Raw genomic sequence first — 23310 nt, 5'->3', positions numbered from 1 at the left:
TTCCTGAGGTGTGGGGCCCGAAATTGGACACAGTATTCTAAATGGGGCCTAACTAGAGCCTTATAAAGTCTCAGAAGCACATCACTGCTTTTATATTCCAACTTGAGATAAACGACAACATTACATTCGCTTTCTTAATCACGGACTCTACCTGCAAGTTAACCTTTAGAGAATCCTGGACCAACACTCCCAGATCCCTTTTTTACTTCTGCTTTACGAATTTTCTCACCTTTTAGAATATAGTCCATGCCTGTATTCTTTTTTACAAAGTGCAAGACCTCGCATTTGCTTACGTTGAATTGCATCAGCCATTTCCTGGACCACTCTCCTAAACAGTCTAAATCTTTCTGCAGCTTCCCCACCTCCTCAGTACTACCTGCCTGTCCACCTATCTTCGTATCATCGGTAAACTTTGCCAGAATGCCCCCAGTCCCTTCATCCAGATCATTTATATATAAAGTGAACAGCTGCAGCCCCAACACTGAACACTGCGGGACACGACTTGTCACGAGTTGCCATTCCAAACAACAGCCTTTTATCCCAACTCTCTGCCTTCTGTCAGATAGCCAATCCTCAATCCAAGCTAGTAGCGCACCTCGAACACGATGGGCCCTCACCTTACTCAGCAGTCTCCTGTGAGGCACCTCATCAAAAGCCTTTTGGAAGTCTAGATAGATAAAATCCACTGGGTTTCCCTGGTCTAGCCTACTTGTTAGCTCTTCAAAGAATTCTAACAGGTTTATCAGGCATGACCTCCCCTTACTAAATCCATTCTGACTTGTTCTAATCTGACCCTGCACTTCCAAGAATTTAGAAATCTCATCCTTAATAATGGATTCTAGAATTTTACCAACGACCGAGGTGAGGCTAATCCGCCTATAATTTTCCATCTTTTGTCTTGATCCTTTCTTAAACAGGGGGGTTACAACAGCGATTTGCCAATCACCTGGGACTAGTTGATCAGCCCCAGGCCTCAACTCCTTTTTTCTGCCAGCTGATCATAGACTTCAACTCATCAATATTTCAAAAAATCTATCCACTGTTCCTCTTGAAATACATCCAAAGATCTAGCCTCCATAATTCTCTGGTGTAGAGAATTGTCGACATTCACTACTCTCAGAGATGAGATTCATACACATCTCAGTTTTAAATGGGTTCCCCTCATTCTGCAATTATTTCCCATGGTTCGAGATTCCCCACTCATGGGGATATCTTGTCAACACCTACCCTTTCCAGTCCCCTCAGAATTTTGTACATTTCAATAAGATTGCCCATCATTCTCCTAAACTCTAATGATTAAACCTGTTTAGCCGGTCTTGAGAAAGCAACCCTTTCCTTTATTCCAAGAATTAGCCCAGTGAATCTCTTTTGAACTTCTGATAGAAGCGAAGAATCTCACACTTTCCTACATTAAGCTCCATCGACCAAGTTTCAGGTTACTCATTGAACTTTTCTACCTATAGCCCCTTGAAGATTCCTTACGTTCTCATCACAACATGCTCTTTTTACGTCATAATGACGAGGAATAGCTCTGACTGCTCACTCGAGTTCAATGTTTTATCCACATGACAGCAACTTAGATACTGAAGCACTCCCTTACTGCTACGTGCAAATTTAACTCAGCGTATTGAATTATCTTGTGTCAGTTTGAGTCTTCAAATTGAATTACTACATATCCATAAATTTAGTTTAAATGAAAGGACCTGACGGAAGTGCTCCCAACTCCAGAAACTTGAGCTCCACTTTTGGGGGCTCGGGCAGTGACTTGAGACACTATACCATATTGCAAGGCTGAGAGTTACGTGAATAGCACATTCAGAAGGATGGTCTTACTGCAGGTCAAGTGTCTCGAAGAAATAAGGGAATGGTGAATCGAAGACAAACAAGCAGGGAGTACAGTAGTCTCTTGGGGTCTGTCGCAGTTATGATTTTGGAAGCTGAGAAGGGACCTGGCTCCTCAAGGGACTGCAAACAGAACCCAGCTTCTGACACCACATGCAGCCAGACGGTCAATGAGGGGAGGAAGAAGAAAGCAGGACTAATAGTAATAAGGGATTTGTTCGGGGAACAGGCAGAGGTTTCTGTGGCTGCAGAACAGACTCCAAGATGGTGTGTTGCCTCCCTGGTTCTTAAGTCAAGGATGTCAATGAGCAGCTGCAGAACGTCTTGAAAGGGGAGGGAGATAAGACAGAGACTGTGGCAAACTTTGGTCCCGATGATATCGGTAGAATGAGGGATGAGGTCTTGTATCAAAGTTCAGGGATTTAGGCAGTAGATAAACAAGCAGGACCTCAAAAGGTGGTAATTTCTGGATTATTTGCAATGCCACAACCTACTCAGCACAGATATAGGAGAACAGAGATGAATGCATGGCTCAGGAGTTGGTTCAGGAGGGAGGGTTTTAGCTTCTTGGATCACTGGGACTTTTCCAAGGAAGGTGAGAATTCTGCAGGTGAACGTACACCCAAACCAAATTGCAACCAATATCTTTGTGGAACAGTGATAATGGGAACTGCAGATGCTGGAGAATCCAAGAAGGGTCTAGGCCCGAAACGTCAGCTTTTGTGCTCCTGAGATGCTGCTGGGCCTGCTGTGTTCATCCAGCCTCACAATTTATTATCTTTGTGGAACAGTTTGCTTATGTTGTTGCAAGGAGTTTAAATTAGTTTGCAGGAGCTGGGGACACAATGTGTTAGATGAATCGTGACACAGTATACCCGAGAAAAGGAACCGAGGCAGAGCGTGTTCAGACAAGCAAGTCTCCAGGGAGTAAGAGAAGAACATAGAACATAGAACATTACAGCACAGTACAGGCCCTTCAGCCCTCAATGTTGTGCCGACCTATCGTACCAATCTCAAGCCCATCTAACCTACACTATTCCATGTATGTCCATATGCTTATCCAATGACTACTTAAATATAGCTGAAGTTGGCGAATCTACTACCGTTGCAGGCAAAGCATTCCATTCCCTTACTACTCTCTGAGTAAAGAAACTACCTCTGACATCTGTCCTATATCTTTCACCCCTCAATTTAAAGCTAGGCCCCCTCGTGCTCGCCGTCACCATCCTAGGAAAAAGGATCTCCCTACCCACCCTATCTAACCCTCTGATTATTTTATATGTTTCAATTAAGTCACCTCTCAACCTTCTTCTCTCTAATGAAAACAGCCTCAAGTCCCTCAGCCTTTCCTCGTAAGACCTTCCCTCCACACCAGGCAACATCCTAGTAAATCTCCTCTGCACCCTTTCCAAAGCTTCCACATCCTTCTTATAATGCGGTGACCAGAACTGTACACAATATTCCAAATGCGGCCGCACCAGAGTTTTGTACAGCTTCACCATAACCTCTTGGTTCCGGAACTCGATCCCTCTATTAATAAAAGCTAAAACACTGTATGCCTTCTTAACAGCCCTGACAACCTGGGTGGCAACTTTCAAGGATCTGTGTACATGGACACCAAGATCTCTCTGCTCATCTACACTACTAAGAATCTTACCATTAGCCCTGTACTTGGCCTTCGGGTTACTCCTACCAAAGTGCATCACCTCAAAATTGTCTGCATTAAACTCCATTTGCCACCTCTCAGCCCAGCTCTGCAGCTTATCTATGTCTCTCTGCAACCTACAGCATCCTTCATCACTATCCACAACTCCACCGACCTTAGTGTCGTCTGCAAATTTACTAACCCCCATCCAGGTCATTTATAAAAATGACAAGCAGCAGTGGACCCAACACTGACCCTTGCAGTACACCACTAGTAACTGCTCTCCAGGATGAGCATTTCCCATCAACCACCACCCTCTGTCTTCTTTCAGCAAGCCAATTCCCGATCCAAAATGCTATATCTCCCACAATTCCATTCCTCCGCATTTTGTACAATGATGTCTTCTACTTTAATGCTAGGAGTATTATAGATTAGAGAGAAGAGTTAAGGGCACGGATTGACATGTGGAATTGTGATGTTGTTGCCATCATTGGAAATAGTTGAGGGAGGGACAAGATTGACAGGTCTCTTCTGGGGTGTATGCTCTTTAGGCAAGACATAACAGAGGTGGTGCCACAATATTAATGAAGGAGTCAGTTACTGTAGTAAGGATGGATGATATCTTTCAAAGGTCATCAAATAAGGTTTTGTTGGCAGAGCTTAGGAGTACTTATCATAGTGTAAGGTGTTCAGAGGGAGTAGATCTCCTAAAACGTATTCAGGATAGCTTTTTTATATCAATACGTAGATTATCCTACAACAGAGGGTGCAGTGCTGGTCCACATTCTGAGAAATGAAGCCAGAAAGGTGTTCCACGTGGGATTGGAGGAACATTTTAGTGATAGCGACCACAACACCATAAGTTTTAAGTTTGTAATGGATACAGGAAAAATGGTCTTCAAAAACACCATCTGGACTGGGGGAAGGAGAGAGCAGATTTTAATCAAGAAGTCAGGATCTGGCCAAGGTCAGCTGGGAACAGCTACTTCAGCATCAATCCATACGAATATTTATAGTTGGACAAAAAGGAAAAGAGCAGTGTTTAACAGGTACAAAGGGAGCAAAACAATGGAGGCCCTGATGGAGTTTAGAATGGGCAGGCAGGATCTTAAGAAAGCAAAATAAAACCCCAAAGACCTGCAGATGCTGGAAATCAGAAAGAGAAATAGAAACTGCGAGGAAAACTCAGCAGGTCTGGCAGCACCCATAGAGAGACAGTGAGAACAATTCTGAAGAAGGGTCACTAGATCCAAAATTTTAACTCTGCCTTCTCTCCACGGTTATTGCCAGACCTGCTGAGTTTTTCCAGCATCTTAAGAAAGCAATTAGACGAGCAAAGAGGGGTTATGAGGAAACACTGGTGGATGAGATTGGGGGAATCCCTACAAACTCTATATCAAGAGGAAAATAACAGCCAGAGAAAAGTATAGTGCCCATTATGGTCCAAGGGGGAAAAAAAAAATCGGAGGATTTCAGTGGAGTCTTAAACGAGTTCTTTTCACAGCTATCTTCACGTGGGAGGAGAATGTCGGTACAGAATTTGGGAAGACACAGATTGTGAGTTTCTTGAGCAAACTAATATAGGAAGGAGGTATTCGAAGTTTTGGTGGCCTTTTAAGTGGACAAATCCTCAGATCTGGATGAGTTGTATCCCAGGCTGCTGTGGGAGTTATGAGAAGAAATCACCAGGGCCCTGAACCCATTTTTAAATTGCTATTTGGCCACAGGTCACAATTGTCATTGACTACCAAAATGGGCACATTATTAATACACAGTACAGGAGGAATGTAAAAATTCTAAAAGCAAAAGTAAGCATTCTACTCTTATCATACAGACACCTGACCCCACAACCAAAGGAGAGTGATGGTCAATCTATCTCACTGTTTAAATTGGATTATAAATGATATATAATAAAGAAACAAACCATTCAGCCCAACCAATTTAACTCAGTGTCTGTGCTTCACACAGTATATACCATACAACATCAAGTGGATGCTGGCTTCTGGTGGAAACCTAAAGTTTGAAACATAAACACTGCTTCTCTTTCCATAAAATGTTGAGCATTTTGGTTTTAACTTCAGATACCCAGCATCTGTCACATTTTGTTATTGGTCTCTCAGGGCATCAAGGGATAATGGAAGCAGTTGGCAAGGAGGAGATGTAATCTAAAACTGGTGATAATCATATTGAATGATGAATAGCCTTGAAGGTCACATGGTCTACTCCTGCTCACATTTCTCGTGTTCCTGCAGCAGTGGGACTGGTGAGGCTGGTTCTTCTAATCAGCAACTCAATACACCAACATTCTTGCTTACAGGCTTGTCATTTCTCTCTTTAAAGTGAGAGGCGGCTAATTACAGGAAAAGTAATAATAATTTTTGAACTATAATTTGCACAATGAAATCTAGAGTACTTGCATAAGTTTATATCTTACTTTTAGGCTGGTGTTGGATCTTGGTTGGCTAAGGTCATTGAACCTCCAGGTTTCTGTACCAGGTGTTTCTGTTCCTTCCCTTGCTGCATCCGGTGTAAGAAGAACATCTCCTCCAGGCAACTGAAAGGGACCCAAGGAACGTGGTGGTTCTCTCCTGTTCACAAAGGAAAAATATGGATCAAGTTCCGCTATGCATATTTGCTAAGCTATGAAAACTATTTAGGACATAGCTGCTCAAGATCAGCTAGAAGCTATTTTGAACCAATCTTAATGTCACACTTTAGCATTTGGAGGGTCTTCTTTTAAAGACATCAGTAACAACAATAGCAAATGTTCTGTTGCATTGGAGCTATAGTGTTTTTTTTTATCATTGCACTGCATTCACTCGACAGTGGTATCTCTTGAACTTGAACATAAATATAAAAAATGGAGCAGCCCAGATAGTAAATGATGACATAAGGATAGCAACGGGAAGAGATCTTATCTCAGATGATAAATAGGATAATTTTACGAATGGAGATTATGAATAGTCAGAAATGTTATTGGGAATAGTTTATAGCTCTCCAGCAATAGTTAAACCACTGATCATAGTTAAAACAAGAAACTACTGGTGATTGTAGCAAAGGCAATGGAATAACTATTGGGGGTTTCAATCTTCAAAACAACTGAGCCAACTAGATTGTTAAAGGCAGTCTAGAAGATCAAGGTGTTGAAAACTTTGAATCATGGCTTCCAGTAACAATATGTTGTGGAACACATTAGGAAGTCAAGATACAGTAAAATATCCACTAGAGACAAAAGTCAGAATGCCTGAATTCCTTATTATGCCTGAAAGTAGTTTGTTGTAGCTTGAAACAAATATTTTAAAACTAAAATGAATCAGTCTGATACAAGTGGACACCTGGTTGAGGCTGACTCAGAAAACAGACTACAAGTATGACAATAAATGAGGCTAAAGGCAGGACTGTCAGTGGTGAAAATGGGACCCTCGAGAGCAGCAGCCCATTCCCTACCAGGTTCTGAGTAGGGTAACCTGTCTAGCTTATCCCCATCCCCAAAACTTCTCCTGTTAGCCTTAGGATTATTGACCACTTATGGGTCTAAAGTCTGGAAACTCACCTGCTCTGTAAAACTACAGGATAGGGCAGGAATGGATTGGGGCAATCTGTGGAGTTTAGCAGACACCCTCAGCTTGCAAATACACTTGTGGGACACCATAAAACTCTGCCCATGGATTTACAAGAGTTAATTTTGAGTTAATTTTGACAATAAACAGTGAAGCTTATCACATGAAAGGAATAATAAAACAAATCAAAATAAGTGACCTAAAAATAACAGTTTGAAAGATTTCAAAACACCTGGCAAAACAAAATCCTGTTATCGGTTTACAGTTAACCAAAATCCAAAAAAAGAATTTCCAGTCCTATAACATCTGTAGGTTTGACACAACAATTCCTGATTTTGCACCTATATAGTACAAGCAACAGTATAAACATTGGCCCAAAAATGGGCAAAAACAGCAGAACTTCAAAGATATGGTGAAAATGAGTCCTCTCAACATCAAGTCATAAACTAACAGAATGAGTCAATGAGTATTGAGGGGAAAATTCTGCAGGTTTGATCATAACTACCAAAAAGGAAGATGCTTTTGATTGCTAAAGGACAATCATCTCAGTCCCAGAACATCACAGCAGAAGTTTCTCAGATCTGACAGAAAAATTGGATAGAATCATTACCACTCTACTAAATAAATTTAATGTTTGTTTAATTTACTTTAATATTCTGGCTTGTCATTTGTACATAATATAAATGTATCAGTTGTATGACAAAATCAGCAAAACATGACTGGCATGGGGATTGATGGTTCCTGTAATGAAATTCATCCAATGCTTACTGTGCTATGTTCAAGAAAAACAAAGCCCAAAACAACATCTGACAGTCAAACTAATCATGTCAGAACACATTTCACATTTTCAGCTCCAAAGCAGAATTCAACTAGTATTTGAGTATTAGTTGAACTGTAATTACAAAATGAATGCAGCTCAAACCATAAATTATTTCAATCGAGAAGTTAGAGTCATACTGGACTTGAAATGTTAACCTTGTTTCTCTCTCCACATTGCTGCCTGATTTCAGTTTGTCAGCATTCTCTGCTTATTATAAATTACTTCAGTGCACAAACGTAATCAGATCTGTTTCTCGATCCACTTTGCTTCTAGATATTTTCTAATCAAACCATTTGGAAATATAATTATAGTCCCTCTGCAACAGGTGGGTCTTGAACCCACATTTGCCAGCTTAGAGGTATGGATACTACCAGTGCACCACCACAGTCCGTCTCACCACTTTGCTTCTATGAAATCTACACAAATGAATTTGTTCCTCAATGTGTACAGAGTATCGTTAGCAACTCTTGAAATCACAGATGAGACAGAAAGTAGCCCACTTCATCTGAGAAGATGAGAAATTACGCCACTGTTGTATTATTCGGAAAACAAAAACACCAGTCAGCTCCACTGGTGGGATATCTAGGATTATTTCCTTGCACATTCTGACCAGCAACTTTTCTTCATATAAATATGAAAATAAGTAAACATTTAAAAGTTCCAACTAGTTCAATTATGTTAACAAGGGGCAAATATTTTTCATCAAACCTTTTTTGTCCCATTGTAGTGATATAATATTTTAAAACATGCATGTGCGGCAAGAGTAAACTTCGATTTTGATTACTTTCTTCACTACTTCATGGTCAAGCATTTCTTTGGTGAAGGACACACTTAGTGAGGAAAATGAATGACAATAATGAAATGAATAGTTGCCCATTCCAAAATTAACCTTTTGTTCCAAAATTTTCAGAGTTATCTAGCAGTTTTAAGAACTCGAGACAACACTACTGATGACTATTTACTGGTTAGAAAAATTTGAAGCAGGTGGTTGAAATTTAACAGTTATCAAATTAAGACAACAATGTTGGAATATTTCTGAACAAGACCCATACTGTATGCAAAGCGTTACCTCAGATTCTCTCTCCACAGATGTTGAGTTTCTTCAGCATTTTCTGGGTTTGTTTTGGAATATTTCTGTGGTGTTTTCATTTAATGACGGTATCTCTCTTCAATAATTCACCTTTCCTCTTCAATTCCTTAGCATATGACCTGCTGTTGTTGCCTCTCTTGGTTGGCTCGCCGAGCTTGTTTGTTGCTCCGCAGACATTTCGTTACCATGCTTGGGTACTGCACTGATGAGGTTAGCAAACACGGTAACGAAACGTCTACGGAACAACAAACCAGTACGGTGAGCCAACCAACCTCAACACCCACAACTTGAGCTACAAATCTCCTCCAAAACCTTAGCCACTGTTTAGCGTGGCAAGTCAAGTTTCTGCTCAATGGTAAACCCAAGGATGTTGATAGTGGGGGTTTCAGTGATTGTAATACCACTGAATGTTAAGTGGCAGTGATTAGATTGCCTGTTACTGGTCATGGTTATAGCAGCACTAACATTCATACCACACAAATGCCAGCTTGTTGCATGTGAACATAGACTGCCTCAGTATCTGACAAGTCGTGAACAGAATTGAACACGACGCAATCATCGGCGAATACCCCCAATTCTGACGTTATGATGGAGGGAAGTTTGTTGAGGAAGCAGCTAGGTGGTGGTTAGGTCGAGGACAATATCCTGAGGAACTCCTGCAGAGATGTCCTGGAGCTGTGATGATTGATCTCCGACTATCATAGCCATCTTCCTATACGCCAGGTATAATTCCAACCAGCAGAGAGTTTGCCCTCCAGATGCCCAAATCTCATCAACTGCAGTTTTGCAAAAGTTCCTTGATGCCACACTCAGTCAAATGCAGTCTTGATATCAAGGGCTGTCACTCTCACTTCATCTTTGGCATTCAGCTTATTTGTCCATGTTTGAACCAAGGCTGTAATGAGGTCAGGAGCTGAGTGGCCCTGGCCAAACCCAAACTGGACATCACAGAACAAGTTATTGCTGAGGAGGTGGTACTTGATAGCATGCTAATAACACCTTCCAACACTTTATTGATGATTGAGAGCACATTGTTGACTGGGTCAGATTTGTTCTGCTCTTTAGGTACAAGACATAACCTGGGCAGCACTAGTGCCCATATCCTTTGCAGTATCCAGTGTCTCCAACCACTTCTTGATGGTTTGTGGAGTAAATCAAATTGGTTGAAGACTGGTATCTGTAATGCTGGGGGCCAGTGAAGGAAGCCTAGCTGGATCATCCACCTAGCACTTCTGGCTGAAGACTGCTGCGAATGCTTCAGCCTTATCCTTTGCACTGATGTGCTGGGCATTTCCATCATTAGAGATGGGGACATCCTCCAGTGAGTTGTTTATCTGCCCGCCACCATTCTCCACTGGATGTGGCAGGACTGCAGGACTAATTTGTTGGCTGTGGGATCACTTAGCTGCCTGTCACTTGCTGCTTATGCTTTTTGACATGCAAGTAGTCAACCTAGAGAAACTACCATGGAAGATATCTCATTTTTAGCTCTCCCTGCTGCTGCTCCTGGCATGCCCTCCTGCACTCTCCATTGAACCAGGGCTGATCCCCTGACTTGATGGTAATGGTTGAGTGGGGGATATACCGGCCATAGTGTTGCAGATTGTGCTGGAGAACAGTTCTGCTGCTGTTGGTGGCCCACAATGCCTCATGGATGCTCAGAGTTGAGTTGCCAGATCAATGAGAGGTCTGTCCCATTTAGCACAATGATAGTGGCACACAAAACAATGGAGGTTATTCTCAATGTGAAGGAAAGACTTTGTCTCCACAAGGAGTGCACCAGTCACTCTTAATGATACTGTTATGGACAGATGCAACTGTTGACATAGATAGGTAGGGATGAGGTCAAATATATTTTCCTTCTTTTGGTTCCCTCACCAAATGCGCAGACCCAGTCTAGCAGCTATATCCTTTAGGACCTGACCAGCTTGATCAGTAGTGCTGCTGCCAAGTCACTCTTGATGGTTGACACTGAAATCCCCCTCCACAGAGCATTGTGAACCCTTACTACCCTCAGTGCTTCCTCTAAGTTCACACAGATAAGTACTAATATTCTGAGGACGCTACTTGGTAATCAGCAGGTGGTATTTAATGTTTAACCTGAAGCCATGAGACCCCATGTGGTCAACGTTGAGGACTGCCAGGGCAACTCCCTCCCAACTGTCTACCATTGTGCTGCCAACATATCCAGGGATGGTGATGGTGACGCCGAGGACATAGTCGTACTAATGGAATCACACTTACAGACAATGTCAGGCTATGGCTTCACTAATCTGTCAGCTAGATCTCCCAATTTTAGCACTGTTAGTCAGGGGGAGTTTTCAGGGTTGACAGGCTGTTGTCTTTGCCAATGCCTACAATGCCAAGTGGTCCATCCCGTTTTGTTTCTTTGAAAGTTTATAGCATTTGATAAAAAGCTGAATAATGTGCTAGACTAGACCACCGATTCATTTGAACCCTGGTCCCCAGAACATTAGAGATAATGGGAACTGCAGATGCTGGAGATTCCAAGATAATAAAATGTGAGGCTGGATGAACACAGCAGGCCAAGCAGCATCTCAGGAGCACAAAAGCTGACGTTTCGGGCCTAGACCCTTCATCAGAGAGGGGGATGGGGGGAGGGAACTGGAATAAATAGGGAGAGAGGGGGAGGCGGACCGAAGATGGAGAGTAAAGAAGATAGGTGGAGAGGGTGTAGGTGGGGAGGTAGGGAGGGGATAGGTCAGTCCAGGGAAGACGGACAGGTCAAGGAGGTGGGATGAGGTTAGTAGGTAGCTGGGGGTGCGGCTTGGGGTGGGAGGAAGGGATGGGTGAGAGGAAGAACCGGTTAGGGAGGCAGAGACAGGTTGGACTGGTTTTGGGATGCAGTGGGTAGAGGGGAAGAGCTGGGCTGGTTGTGTGGTGCAGTGGGGGGAGGGGATGAACTGGGCTGGTTGAGGGATGCAGTGGGGGAAGGGGAGATTTTGAAACTGGTGAAGTCCACATTGATACCATATGGCTGCAGGGTTCCCAGGCGGAATATGAGTTGCTGTTCCTGCAACCTTCGGGTGGCATCATTGTGGCAGTGCAGGAGGCCCATGATGGACATGTCATCAAGAGAATGGGAGGGGGAGTGGAAATGGTTTGCGACTGGGAGGTGCAGTTGTTTGTTGCGAACTGAGCGGAGGTGTTCTGCAAAGCGGTCCCCAAGCCTCCGCTTGGTTTCCCCAATGTAGAGAAAGCCGCACCGGGTACAGTGGATGCAGTATACCACATTGGCAGATGTGCAGGTGAACCTCTGCTTAATGTGGAATGTCATCTTGGGGCCTGGGATGGGGGTGAGGGAGGAGGTGTGGGGACAAGTGTAGCATTTCCTGCGGTTGCAGGGGAAGGTGCCGGGTGTGGTGGGGTTGGAGGGCAGTGTGGAGCGAACAAGGGAGTCACGGAGAGAGTGGTCTCTCCGGAAAGCAGACAGGGGTGGGGATGGAAAAATGTCTTGGGTGGTGGGGTCGGATTGTAAATGGCGGAAGTGTCGGAGGATAATGCGTTGTATCCGGAGGTTGGTAGGGTGGTGTGTGAGAACGAGGGGGATCCTCTTGGGGCGGTTGTGGCGGGGGCGGGGTGTGAGGGATGTGTCGCGGGAAATGCGGGAGACACGGTCAAGGGCGTTCTCAATCACCGTGGGGGGGAAGTTGCGGTCCTTAAAGAACTTGGACATCTGGGATGTGCGGGAGTGGAATGTCTTATCGTGGGAGCAGATGCGGCGGAGGCGGAGGAATTGGGAATAGGGGATGGAATTTTTGCAGGAGGGTGGGTGGGAGGAGGTGTATTCTAGGTAGCTGTGGGAGTCGGTGGGCTTGTAATGGACATCAGTTACAAGCTGATTGCCTGAGATGGAGACTGAGAGGTCCAGGAAGGTGAGGGATGTGCTGGAGATGGCCCAGGTGAACTGAAGGTTGGGGTGGAAGGTGTTGGTGAAGTGGATGAACTGTTCGAGCTCCTCTGGGGAGCAAGAGGCGGCGCCGATACAGTCATCAATGTACCGGAGGAAGAGGTGGGGTTTGGGGCCTGTGTAGGTGCGGAAGATGGACTGTTCCACGTAACCTACAAAGAGGCAGGCATAGCTGGGGCCCATGCGGGTGCCCATGGCCACCCCCTTAGTCTGTAGGAAGTGGGAGGAGTCAAAAGAGAAGTTGTTGAGTGTGAGGACGAGTTCCGCTAGGCGGATGAGAGTGTCGGTGGAGGGGGCCTGGTCGGGCCTGCGGGACAGGAAGAAGCGGAGGGCCTTGAGGCCATCTCCATGCGGAATGCAGGTGTACAGGGACTGGACGTCCATGGTGAATATGAGGTGTTGGGGGCCAGGGAATTGGAAGTCCTGGAGGAGGTGGAGGGCGTGGGTGGTGTGGTGTTGCTCCTGAGATGCTGCTTGGCCTGCTGTGTTCATCCAGCCTCACATTTTATTACCCCAGAACATTAGCTGAGTTTCTAGATTAATAGTCTACCAGAAATACCACCAGGATATTTAAAAAGAAACACAATACATTGTGTGGTCCATCACAATTTTCAAAAGTAAATACTCTGACTGTCACAGCAACACCAGAGACAGCTATCCATTTATATCTTCAGTTTTTCTTTAAAAAGCCCTGCTCACAGACACTCATCACAAATATGCAATCGGCACAACTTAATCCACAGAATTTGGTCACCAATGCCACAATTTCTCAGAAGTCATGCGCACAACAGTTCTAGCATTACATTTTTATGAATTAATTTTATGAAAAATTAAAATTATGGTAATTTAGTCATTATTACTTGTTGTGGTAATTTATTCTGATCATTTCTTGGGTTTTGATCCTGAAGTTCATTATTACAAGCGAGTTTTGAGAAGATTTCATTATTACTATTTGTACCTTGTTGACTCAGAGAGAATTCTGGTTCAAAGTATTCATGCCTTGGACCTCTGATGTTAATCAAGTTCAATCTATAATCATGCAAGCAAAGTAGAAGTTTTAAAAACACTAGTTTTCAGGACAAGACATTGTAAGCAATTTAAGCGAATACTTTAGTTTTGTATTCCAACCATCTTGTATTCAAACTAAGAACATTTTGCTTCATCCCAATGTTGTTGCTTCCTGAATAAAACACGTACAGTTATGATAGAGTGAGAGACGTGCAAGCATTTCTTGAACATTTCTGCAAAGTCAATTGCACCTTACATGAAAAATCTGTATCAAACTTTAAGTTACAAATGTTGAAATTTTGCTGATTGTGGGCCAAAGTAATACAAATCTTTAAAATTATTGGAGGATGGGAAAAAGCAGGCCGTTTTCTAGGCTTGAGCAGTCTGGAACAACAGGACATAAATAAAAACCTGCTTGACTGGAAGCTAAATATCAAAATGGATTAAGTGGGATAATCAGCCTGTTTTAATACCATAATCTCAATGTGTGAAACAAACATATAAAGTATTAGAAATAGGGAGCAAGCTATCACTGTCTGCAAATGGTAAACATCTTGGTGACATATCTTTCAATACCTCTGATGGAAGGTCCACACCAGATACAGCCTTAATCCCTCCACTCGCTGACTGACGAGCTAATTATTTCCCCCATCTCCCCTACTTCACTATTTCCGAGCGAATACAACCAGGGAAAAGACTGCTGAGTCAAAAACCAACAAATCATATTGATTACATTTCACTGAAAGAAAGAGTAAAAATTGTAAATGAAATGAGCATTGCAGGACAATGAAGAGCAAGAATCAAGTAGAACACGCAATGCAATTCAATAATGGAAGTACAGTAAAGCAAAAGAAAACTATTGGATTCTTTTTCAGTTTCAATTGCTATTCAATCTTTGTCTCCAAGATAAAACTCTTTTCCACCTAGAAGTCATACTGGATTTGAAAATGATAACTGCTTGTGTCTCCATAGATGTTGCCAGATCTGTGTTCTCCAGCACTTTCTGCTTGTATTTTGGATTTCTAGCATCACAGCACTTTGTTTTTGTTTTAGGTATTCATTTTGCTAATTTCAAAAGCTGCCCCATGAACTCTGGTGTTATTATTACAAGGGTCATTAAATTTCTATCGCTGTGAACAGCGCATTGTAGAAAAAAGCTTTTTTGGATTAGTAACTGAGTCTCTCTTGCATCTGACGGTTGATGTTTACCCTGCAGCACTGTTGAATCTATTGTTTATTAGTGGCTTACCTCACTAACCCAATCACTCTTGTCATGCAAGCCACTATATTTTTTTGAATGAACGATTCCCATACAGTATGCCTATATGATGTGCTTTATACATCTTAGATTATACTAGGTGATCACAGAATGGCGCTCTCTGTGCAAAGCAGAAATGTATTCAGGTTTGTACGTATATCTGAAAAAGCTGTTATACTGGCACCATTTCAACTTGGACTATACGCCTGTGAGCCAGCTCCTACTGTTTACGATGTTAAGTCTGATTGTTTTACTCCAGCAATAGTCTCGGATGCACAAAAACACGATTGCTTTCAAGATAAAAGCATTCAGTAACATTAGCATAAAGTGCTAGGAACATTTGGATCAAGCAACATTTGCCAAGAGAATGTAGTTTGCTGTTTTTTCTGCACTGAGAATTGGAATCTGACAGTTACTACCCACAGTTCATAATGAGTTGTGATTAAAGGACTTAAAAAGGGGGGCTTAACCATTGCATAATTCAAAATTACATTTGATGTATTTATTAGAGTCTGGGACATTAAAAGGATTTGAAAACTTCTAAAATAGTGCTTAATGATGTAGTTTCCAGTTAAAAAAAAGTGGAAAGCATCAGACATAGTAGTGCATTGGGAATTTTGTTTCAAATTGCAGCTACCTCTTTCTACGTATTGTAATTGTCTCCTCTCTTCAGACCTCTTTTCCTAAAACACCTCAATGTTTAAACAAACAGAACTAAACCCTTCCTATTCATATATCTATCCAGATGTCTTTCAAGTTTTGTAACTGTAACCACCTTGACTACTTCCTTTGACAGCTCATTCCATACATGCGCCACCCTCTGCATGAAAAAGTTGCCCCTCAGGTCCTTTTTAAAAACTTTCCCATCTCACCTAAACCAATGCACGGTAGTTGTGGACTCCCCCATCCTGGGGAAAAAGGCCCTGCCTATTCACTAAAAAAACCAAAAGAACTGTGGATTCTGTAAATCAAAAAACATCAACAGAAAATCCTGGAAAAGCCTAGCACGTTTGGCAGCATATGCAGAGAGAAACCAGAGCTGATGCCTTGGGCCCAGTGACCCAAGCACCCCAAGAGTCTGAGGAAGGGCTACTGAACTCAACCTGATGCCAATCAGTGCCCCCCACCATACCACACCATCACCACCACTATAGACACTGTTGAGCCACCCCCCACAACCCTGCCCCTGCTCTTGACTATTCACCCTTCATGATCTTATAAACCTCTATCAGGTCATCCCTCCGGGGAAAATATCCCTAGCATATTCAGCCTCTCCCTGTACCTTAACATCTCCAACCATGGCAACATCCTTACAAATCTTTCCTGAGCCCTTGCAAATTTCACAACATCTTTCCTACAGCAGGTGACCAAAATTAAACACAGCATTCCAGAAGTGGCCGAACTAATGCCCTGAACAGCCGCAATGACATTCCAACTTCTACACTCAATTCATTGACCAACAAAGGCAAGTGTACCAAATGTCTTTTCCGCTACCATGTCTACCTGCAACTCCACTTTCAAGGTGACTTCGTTCAGCAACAGTCCCCAGGACATTACCATTAAGTGAATTAGTCCTGCCCTGATTTCCCTTAACAAAATGCAACACCTCAAGTTTTTCTAATTGAAACTCCATCTGCCATATCTCAGCCCATTAGCCCATCTGATCAAGGTCCCACTGTACTCAAGGCATTACATGTCAGACACCTTGTGCTGAGGGAGCTGCACTCAAGGAGGTGAGTAGGGATGAAATAACTACACAGAGGCCTGTATCCCATCACTAAGTCACCCTTTATTTACATGTGCACAGCACAGTGGCTGTGGCCAGCTAGTTCGAAGTCAGTTCCTCAACTGAGGAGATTCTGAATCCCGTTTATATTTTTTTGCTTTATTTTCCCCATTTCTAAATCCCCTGATAACAATTTATATTCCTTTCATCTCCACACTACTGCTGCACATTAGTGCTGTGGAGGAATATCAGCACAGTTGTACAGCAGCAGAGCTTATTTTCTCCCACGGTATCCGTGTTATGTGCGCATTGTGCAGGGGCTCAGTAAAAATACCACTTGTGTAAATAATTTAGTCAATATTCGACCATCAGGAAAAACACCCACATGGTCAGGGAACTAGTGTCAAGCGGAGGTAATGGGAACGGCAGATGCTGGAGAATCTGAGATAACAAAGAGTGGAGCTGGATGAATTCAGCAGGCCAAGCATCTTAGGAGGGCAAAAGCTGACGTTTTGGGCCGAGATCCTTCATCAGAAAAGGGGGATGGGGACAGGGCTCTGAAATAAATAGGAACAGAGGGGGAGGCAGGCCGAAGGAGGATAAAGGAGAAGATAGTTGGAGAGGAGACAGACAAGTTAAAGGGGCGGGGATGGAGCCTGTAGAGGTGAGTATAGGTGGGGAGGTAGGGAAGGGATAGGTCAGTCCGGGGAGGACGGACAAATCAAGGGGGCAGGATGAGGTTAGTAGGTAGGAAATGGAGGTGCAGCTTGAGGTGGGGGGGGGGAAATAGGTGAGAGGAAGAATAAGTTAGGGAGGTGGGGACGAGCTGGGCTGGTTTTGGGATGCAATAGTGGGAGGGGAGATTCTGAAGCTTGTGATACCATTGGGTTGCAGGGTTCCCAAGGGGAATACGAGTTGCTGTTCCTGCGACCTTCGGGTGGCATCATTGTGGCACTACAGGAGGCCCAGGATCGACATGTTGTCGAAGGAATGCGAGGGAGAGTTGAAATGGTTCACAACTGAGAGCTGCATCTTCGATCCACCTCCCCCTCTCTCCCTATTTACTTCAGATCCCTCTCCCCATCCCCATTTTCTGATGAATGGTCTAGGCCCGAAACGTCCGCTTTTGTGCTCCTCAGATGCTGCTCGGTTTGCTGTGTTCATCCAGCTCCACACTTCGTTATCTCAGTGTCAAGCAGAGCCCAGTCGGGGCAATGCTGTTGTGGAAAAAAAGGAAGTGGGAGTGTAGGGATCAAATCAAAATAGAATTAAAGGGGAATTATGCACTCCACACTCAGCAGCGTCCACCTCTCCCTTAAGGCATCGAGAGCACTGGCGGACACCATGTGCTCTCTCTCCAAGCACACCCAGATTCGAACATAACCACAGAAGGGTGCAGGCTGCCAGCTGGCCAGCAGAATTGGCCCACCTTCAAGGCCCACTCCCTGGACCTGTTAATAGCCAGCCTGGCCAGGCCAAAGGGCAAACCCTGGAGAAGATCCTCCAACCTGCCTGCACCCCTCCACACCAGCAAACCCAAAGATCAGGAGCGTAGGGCTGAAGTGCAACCAAAAACATAGCAACAGGGTCTTCAGGTAACTACAAAGGGAATGGAAATGCCCACAACCAAATGGTTCACAAATTCCAAAGCGCTGCAAAACAAATAGTTGGGCTGGGAGCTCATGAACCACTGCAATCTGCCATTACAGGGGCTGCTGCATTCTCTACACCGTACACCCCCCTGGAAAGTGGGAGGTCTTCCGCAAGTCCCTTTTTAAATTGTATACCAATTTCAGCATCATCCAGGCTGGAATTTGCACCCAGATATTAGCCTCTGGGTTTCTGGATCACTGTTCCTGTGACACTACCACCAGGCCACAACCTTCCCACGTCCCTGTTTTTATTGGTCAGCCAGGATGCCCTGATTGTTAACATGGGCCAATCTCAATCAACAAAATTGTCAACAAGATCCACTTGGTTCTAACCACTACACAGGATTATTTTATCGAAATGCAGACCTTTGTCTCGCCGATGGTGGACTGGCAGTGAGGAGCCAGGAGGTTACTCGCTGCAGGACTCTGAGCCTCTGAGCTGCTCTTGTAGCCATAGTCCTTATATTAGAATTAGTTTTACTGTCACATGTACTCAAATGAGTACGGTGAGAAGTGTACAAGTTGTCGCTAATGGTGCCATCTTATGTGCTAAACTGCCGAGGTCATTTTTTTCAGTTTCTATTCTTGAAAGTAAAAAAAAGTCTAGCATGGCTGATTTGAGGAATAAATTATGAAATCGAGGGAAAAAAAGAAGTGCTCAGAACAATGGTCTTCCAACCCAATCCATGCTGGCACCCAGCCTCCAGTCTGCATCGGGCCTTGACTTCTGACCACCTCAGGGTTCACAAGGCTGAGAAATCACTCTGGAATCACCTTGAGACCAGAATTTCATGCTGAGGCCATGCCAGGCTGACAGACCACCACATACTACCCAAAGGCTGTCACACCAGGGCAGGAGGATATCATGCGGGCAGAGCAGACTCCACGCTAGGCTGGCAGAGGGAGTTCCGAGGCCTGAGGGCCCCGGGCTGGGAGGGCAGAGGCCGATCCCGAGGAGACAGAAGAGGAGGAAAAGGCAAAACAGAAAGAAGAGGAGAAAACAGAAGAAATGGAAGAATGGAACAATCAAGCTGTGGCTACAGTGTCCTACTCCGTTGCCATCTTTAATCTGGCTCTGGCTATCACTAGTCCAGTTCAGTTTCTCGTCAGCGGATAACCCTCAAAATGGAAAGAGTGGGGGATTTGGTGACAGTTATGCCACTGAATGCAATTTAGGCTCTTTCTTGTTGGAGATGGTTGTTGCTTGACACTTGTGTGGCACAATGTTATAATCCTGCAGTCACATAGCACAGAAACAGACCCTTTGGTTTAACTCATCCACGCCGACCAGGTTTTGCAAACTTAATCAGTTCCACACAAGTGTGTTGGGCCCATATTCCTCTCAACCTTTCTCATTCACGTCCAAATGTCTTTTAAATATTCTAACTACCTGCAACTACCAGTTCCTTTACTTGCCACTTATCAGTCTAAACTTGATTACTGTCCAGGTCTTGCTGTATTTGCACATTGCTCTAATATCAAAGAAGCAGTCAGTCAATCTTGAAAGGTGCTCAACAGTTTGCAATCACTGAGTATCCACACTTCTGACCTTATGCTCTAGGGAAGGTCATTGAAGAAACAGCTGAAGATGACTGGTCCAAGGTTGCTGCCCTTAGGAACTCCTGGAGCAGGGTGACTTATGTTCAACAGCCATAAACCACAACTGCCTTCATTTGTGCCACGAATCACTCCAATCAAAAAGAGACCCCGAACCCGCCACTAACACACACAGACACAGAACAAAGAAAATTACAGCACAGGAACAGGCCTAAACCTGTTGCCTATTTTCAAAGGATCTGTATCCCTCTGTTCCCTGCCTGTTCATGTACCTGTCTAGATTCATCTTAAATGATGCTATTGTACCCACCTCTACCACCTCCGCTGGCAACGCATTCCAGGCACCCACCACCCTCTGCGTAAAGACCTTTCCACGCATATCTCCCTTACACTTTACCCAGATCATCTTGAAATTGTGACCCTGAGTAATTGAGTCCCCCACTCTGGGAAAAAGTTTCTTGCTATCCACCCTGTCCGTACCGCTCATGATTTTGTACACCTCATTCAGGACCCCCTCAACCTCTGTCTTTCTAATGTAAATAATCCTAATCTACTCAACCTCTCTTCACAGGTAGCACCCTCCATCCCAAGCAATATCCTGGTGAACCTCCTCTGCACCCTCTCCAAAGCATCCACATCTTTTTGGTCATGTGGTGGCCAGAACTATATGCAGTTTTCCAAATGTGGTTGAACTAAAGTCCCACACAGATGTAACATGACCAGCCAACTCTTGTACTCAATACGCCGTCCGATGAACGAAAGCACGCTGTAGGCCTTCTTGACCACTGTCCACGTGCGTTGCCACCTTCAGGGTACAGTGGACCTGAACACCCAGATCTCTCTGTGCATCAATTTTCCCCAGGGCTTTTCCATTTCCCACACAGTTCGCTCTTGAATTGGATCTCCCAAAATGCATCACCTCGCATTTGTCTGGATTGAACTTCATCTGCTATTTCTCCGCCCAACTCTCCAATCTATATTCTGCTGCATTCTCCACAGCCCCCTTCACTATCTGCTACTCCACCAATCTTAGTGTCATTTGCAAACTTGCTAATCAGACCATCTATACCTTCCTCCAGGTCATTTATGTATATCACAAACAACACGGATCTCAACACGTCTCAACACAGATCCCTGTGGAACACCACTGGTCACCGTTTGCCATTTTGAGAAACTCCCTTCCACTACAACTCTGTCTCCTGTTGTCCAGCCAGTCACCCTGGACCCCATCAGCTTACCATGGGAAACCTTATCGAAAGCCTTACTGAAGTCCATGTATATGACATCCACAGCCTTTTCCTCATCTATCAACTTTGTCACTTTTTCAATGAATTCTATCAAGTTGGTAAGACATGACATTCCCTGCACAAAACCAGGCTGCCTATCACGAATAAGCCCATTTTCTTCCAAACGTAAATAGATCTTAACCTCCAGTATCTTCTCTAGCAGGTTCCCCATCACTGACATCAGGCTCACTGGTCTATAATTTCCTGGATTATCCTTGCTACCCTTCTTAAGGGGACAACATTAGCAATTCTCCAGTCCTCCACAACCTCATCCGTGCTCAAGGATGTTGCAAGGATATCTGTTAAGGCCCCAGCTATTTCCTTTCTCGCTTCCCTCAGTAACCTGTGATAGATCCCATCCGGACGAGGGACTTGTCCACCCTCATGCCTTTTAGAATACCTAATGCTTCCCCCCTCCTTATGCTGACTTGACCTACAGTAATCAAATATCTGTCCCTAACCGCAACATCCGTCAAGTCCCTCTTCTCGGTGAATACCGACACAAAGTACTCATTAAGAATCTCACTCATTTTCTCTGACTCCTCGCATAACCTCCCTCCTTTGTCCTCGAGTGGGCCAACCCTTTCTCTAGTTACCCTCTTGCTCCTTATGTATGAATAAAAGGCTTCGGGTTTTCCCCAACCCTGTTTGCTAAAGATATTTCATGACCCCTTTTAGCCCTCTTAATTCCTCATTTCAGATCGGTCCTACTTTCCCGATATTCTTCCAAAGTTTTGTCTGTTTTTAGTCACCTAGACCTTGTGTGTGCTTCCTTTTTCCTCCTTACTAGTCTCACAATTTCACCTGTCATCCATGGTTCCCTAATCTTGCCCTTTCTATCCCTCATTTTCACAGGGACATGCACTCGAAACAACCTCACTTTAAAAGCCTCCCACATATCCAATGTGGATTTACCGTCAAACAGCTGCTCCCAATCCACATTCCCCAGCTCCTGTCGAATTTTGCTATAGTTGGCCTTGCCCCAGTTCAGCACTCTTCCTTTAGGACCACTCTCGTCTTTGTCCATCAGTATTCTAAAACTTAAGGAATTGTGATCACTATTCTCAAAGTAATGCCCTACTGAAACTTCAACCATTTGGCCGGGTTCATTCCCCAACACCAGGTCCAGTGTGGCCCCTGCCCAAGGTGGTCTATTTACAGACTGCTTGAGAAAATCCTCCTGGATGCTCCTTACAAATTCTGCTCCACCTAAACCCCTAACACTAAGTGAATCCCAGTCAATATTGGGAAAATTAAAATCTCCCATCACCACGACCCTGTTGTTCCGACATCTTTCCATAATCTGTCTACATATTTGTGCCTCTATCTCACGTTCGCTGTTGGAAGGGCTATACTACAGCCACAACATTGTAGCTGCACCCTTCCTATTTCTGAGCTCTGCCCATATTGCCTCACTGCTCAAGTCCTCCACAATGCCTTCCTTCAGCACAGCTGTGCTATCCTCTTTGACCAGTATTGCAACTCCTCCATTCCTTTTACCTCCCTCTGTATCTCGCCTGAGCCGTCTATATCCTGGGATATAGATACCAATCTTGCCTACCCTCAACCAAATCTCAGCAATAGCAATGATATCATACTCCCAGATAATAATCCAAGCCCCAAGTTCATCTGCTTTACCTACTGCACTTCTCGCATTCTAACAAATGCACCTCAGACCAACTGTCCCTCTGCTTTCATCATCTGCTCTCTGCCTGCTCTTCCCCTTAGCCACACTGACTTCATTATCTAGTTCCTTACAGGCTTTAGTTACTACCTTCTTACTGTCCACTAATCTCCTCATTTGGTTCCCATCCCCAGCCACATTAGTTTAAACCATCCCCAACAGTGTTAGCAGTAGCCGCCCCTAGACCATTGGTTCCAGTCCTGCCCAGGTATAGATGGTCTGATTTGTAATGGTCCCACCTCCCCCAGAAC

At 44.2% G+C, this 23310-nt stretch overlaps 1 protein-coding gene across 4 annotated transcripts in view; it reads right to left on the bottom strand.

Moving 5' to 3' along the window:
• Positions 1 to 23310, bottom strand: part of LOC125463859 (C-Jun-amino-terminal kinase-interacting protein 4) — a 264228-nt gene that overhangs the window by 100194 nt on the left and 140724 nt on the right. For all 4 annotated transcript variants that reach the window (XM_059653600.1, XM_059653601.1, XM_059653602.1 and 1 more), the window contains one exon: positions 5922 to 6075. In XM_059653600.1, the coding sequence (XP_059509583.1) occupies positions 5922 to 6075 (154 nt within the window). The remainder of the gene's footprint in view (positions 1 to 5921; positions 6076 to 23310) is intronic.

This window comes from Stegostoma tigrinum, chromosome 22, assembly GCF_030684315.1.
Source record: "Stegostoma tigrinum isolate sSteTig4 chromosome 22, sSteTig4.hap1, whole genome shotgun sequence".
Taxonomy (NCBI): domain Eukaryota; kingdom Metazoa; phylum Chordata; class Chondrichthyes; order Orectolobiformes; family Stegostomatidae; genus Stegostoma; species Stegostoma tigrinum.
The sequence above is the reverse complement of the archived record's forward strand: the minus strand, read 5'-3'. Positions and strand labels throughout refer to the sequence as shown.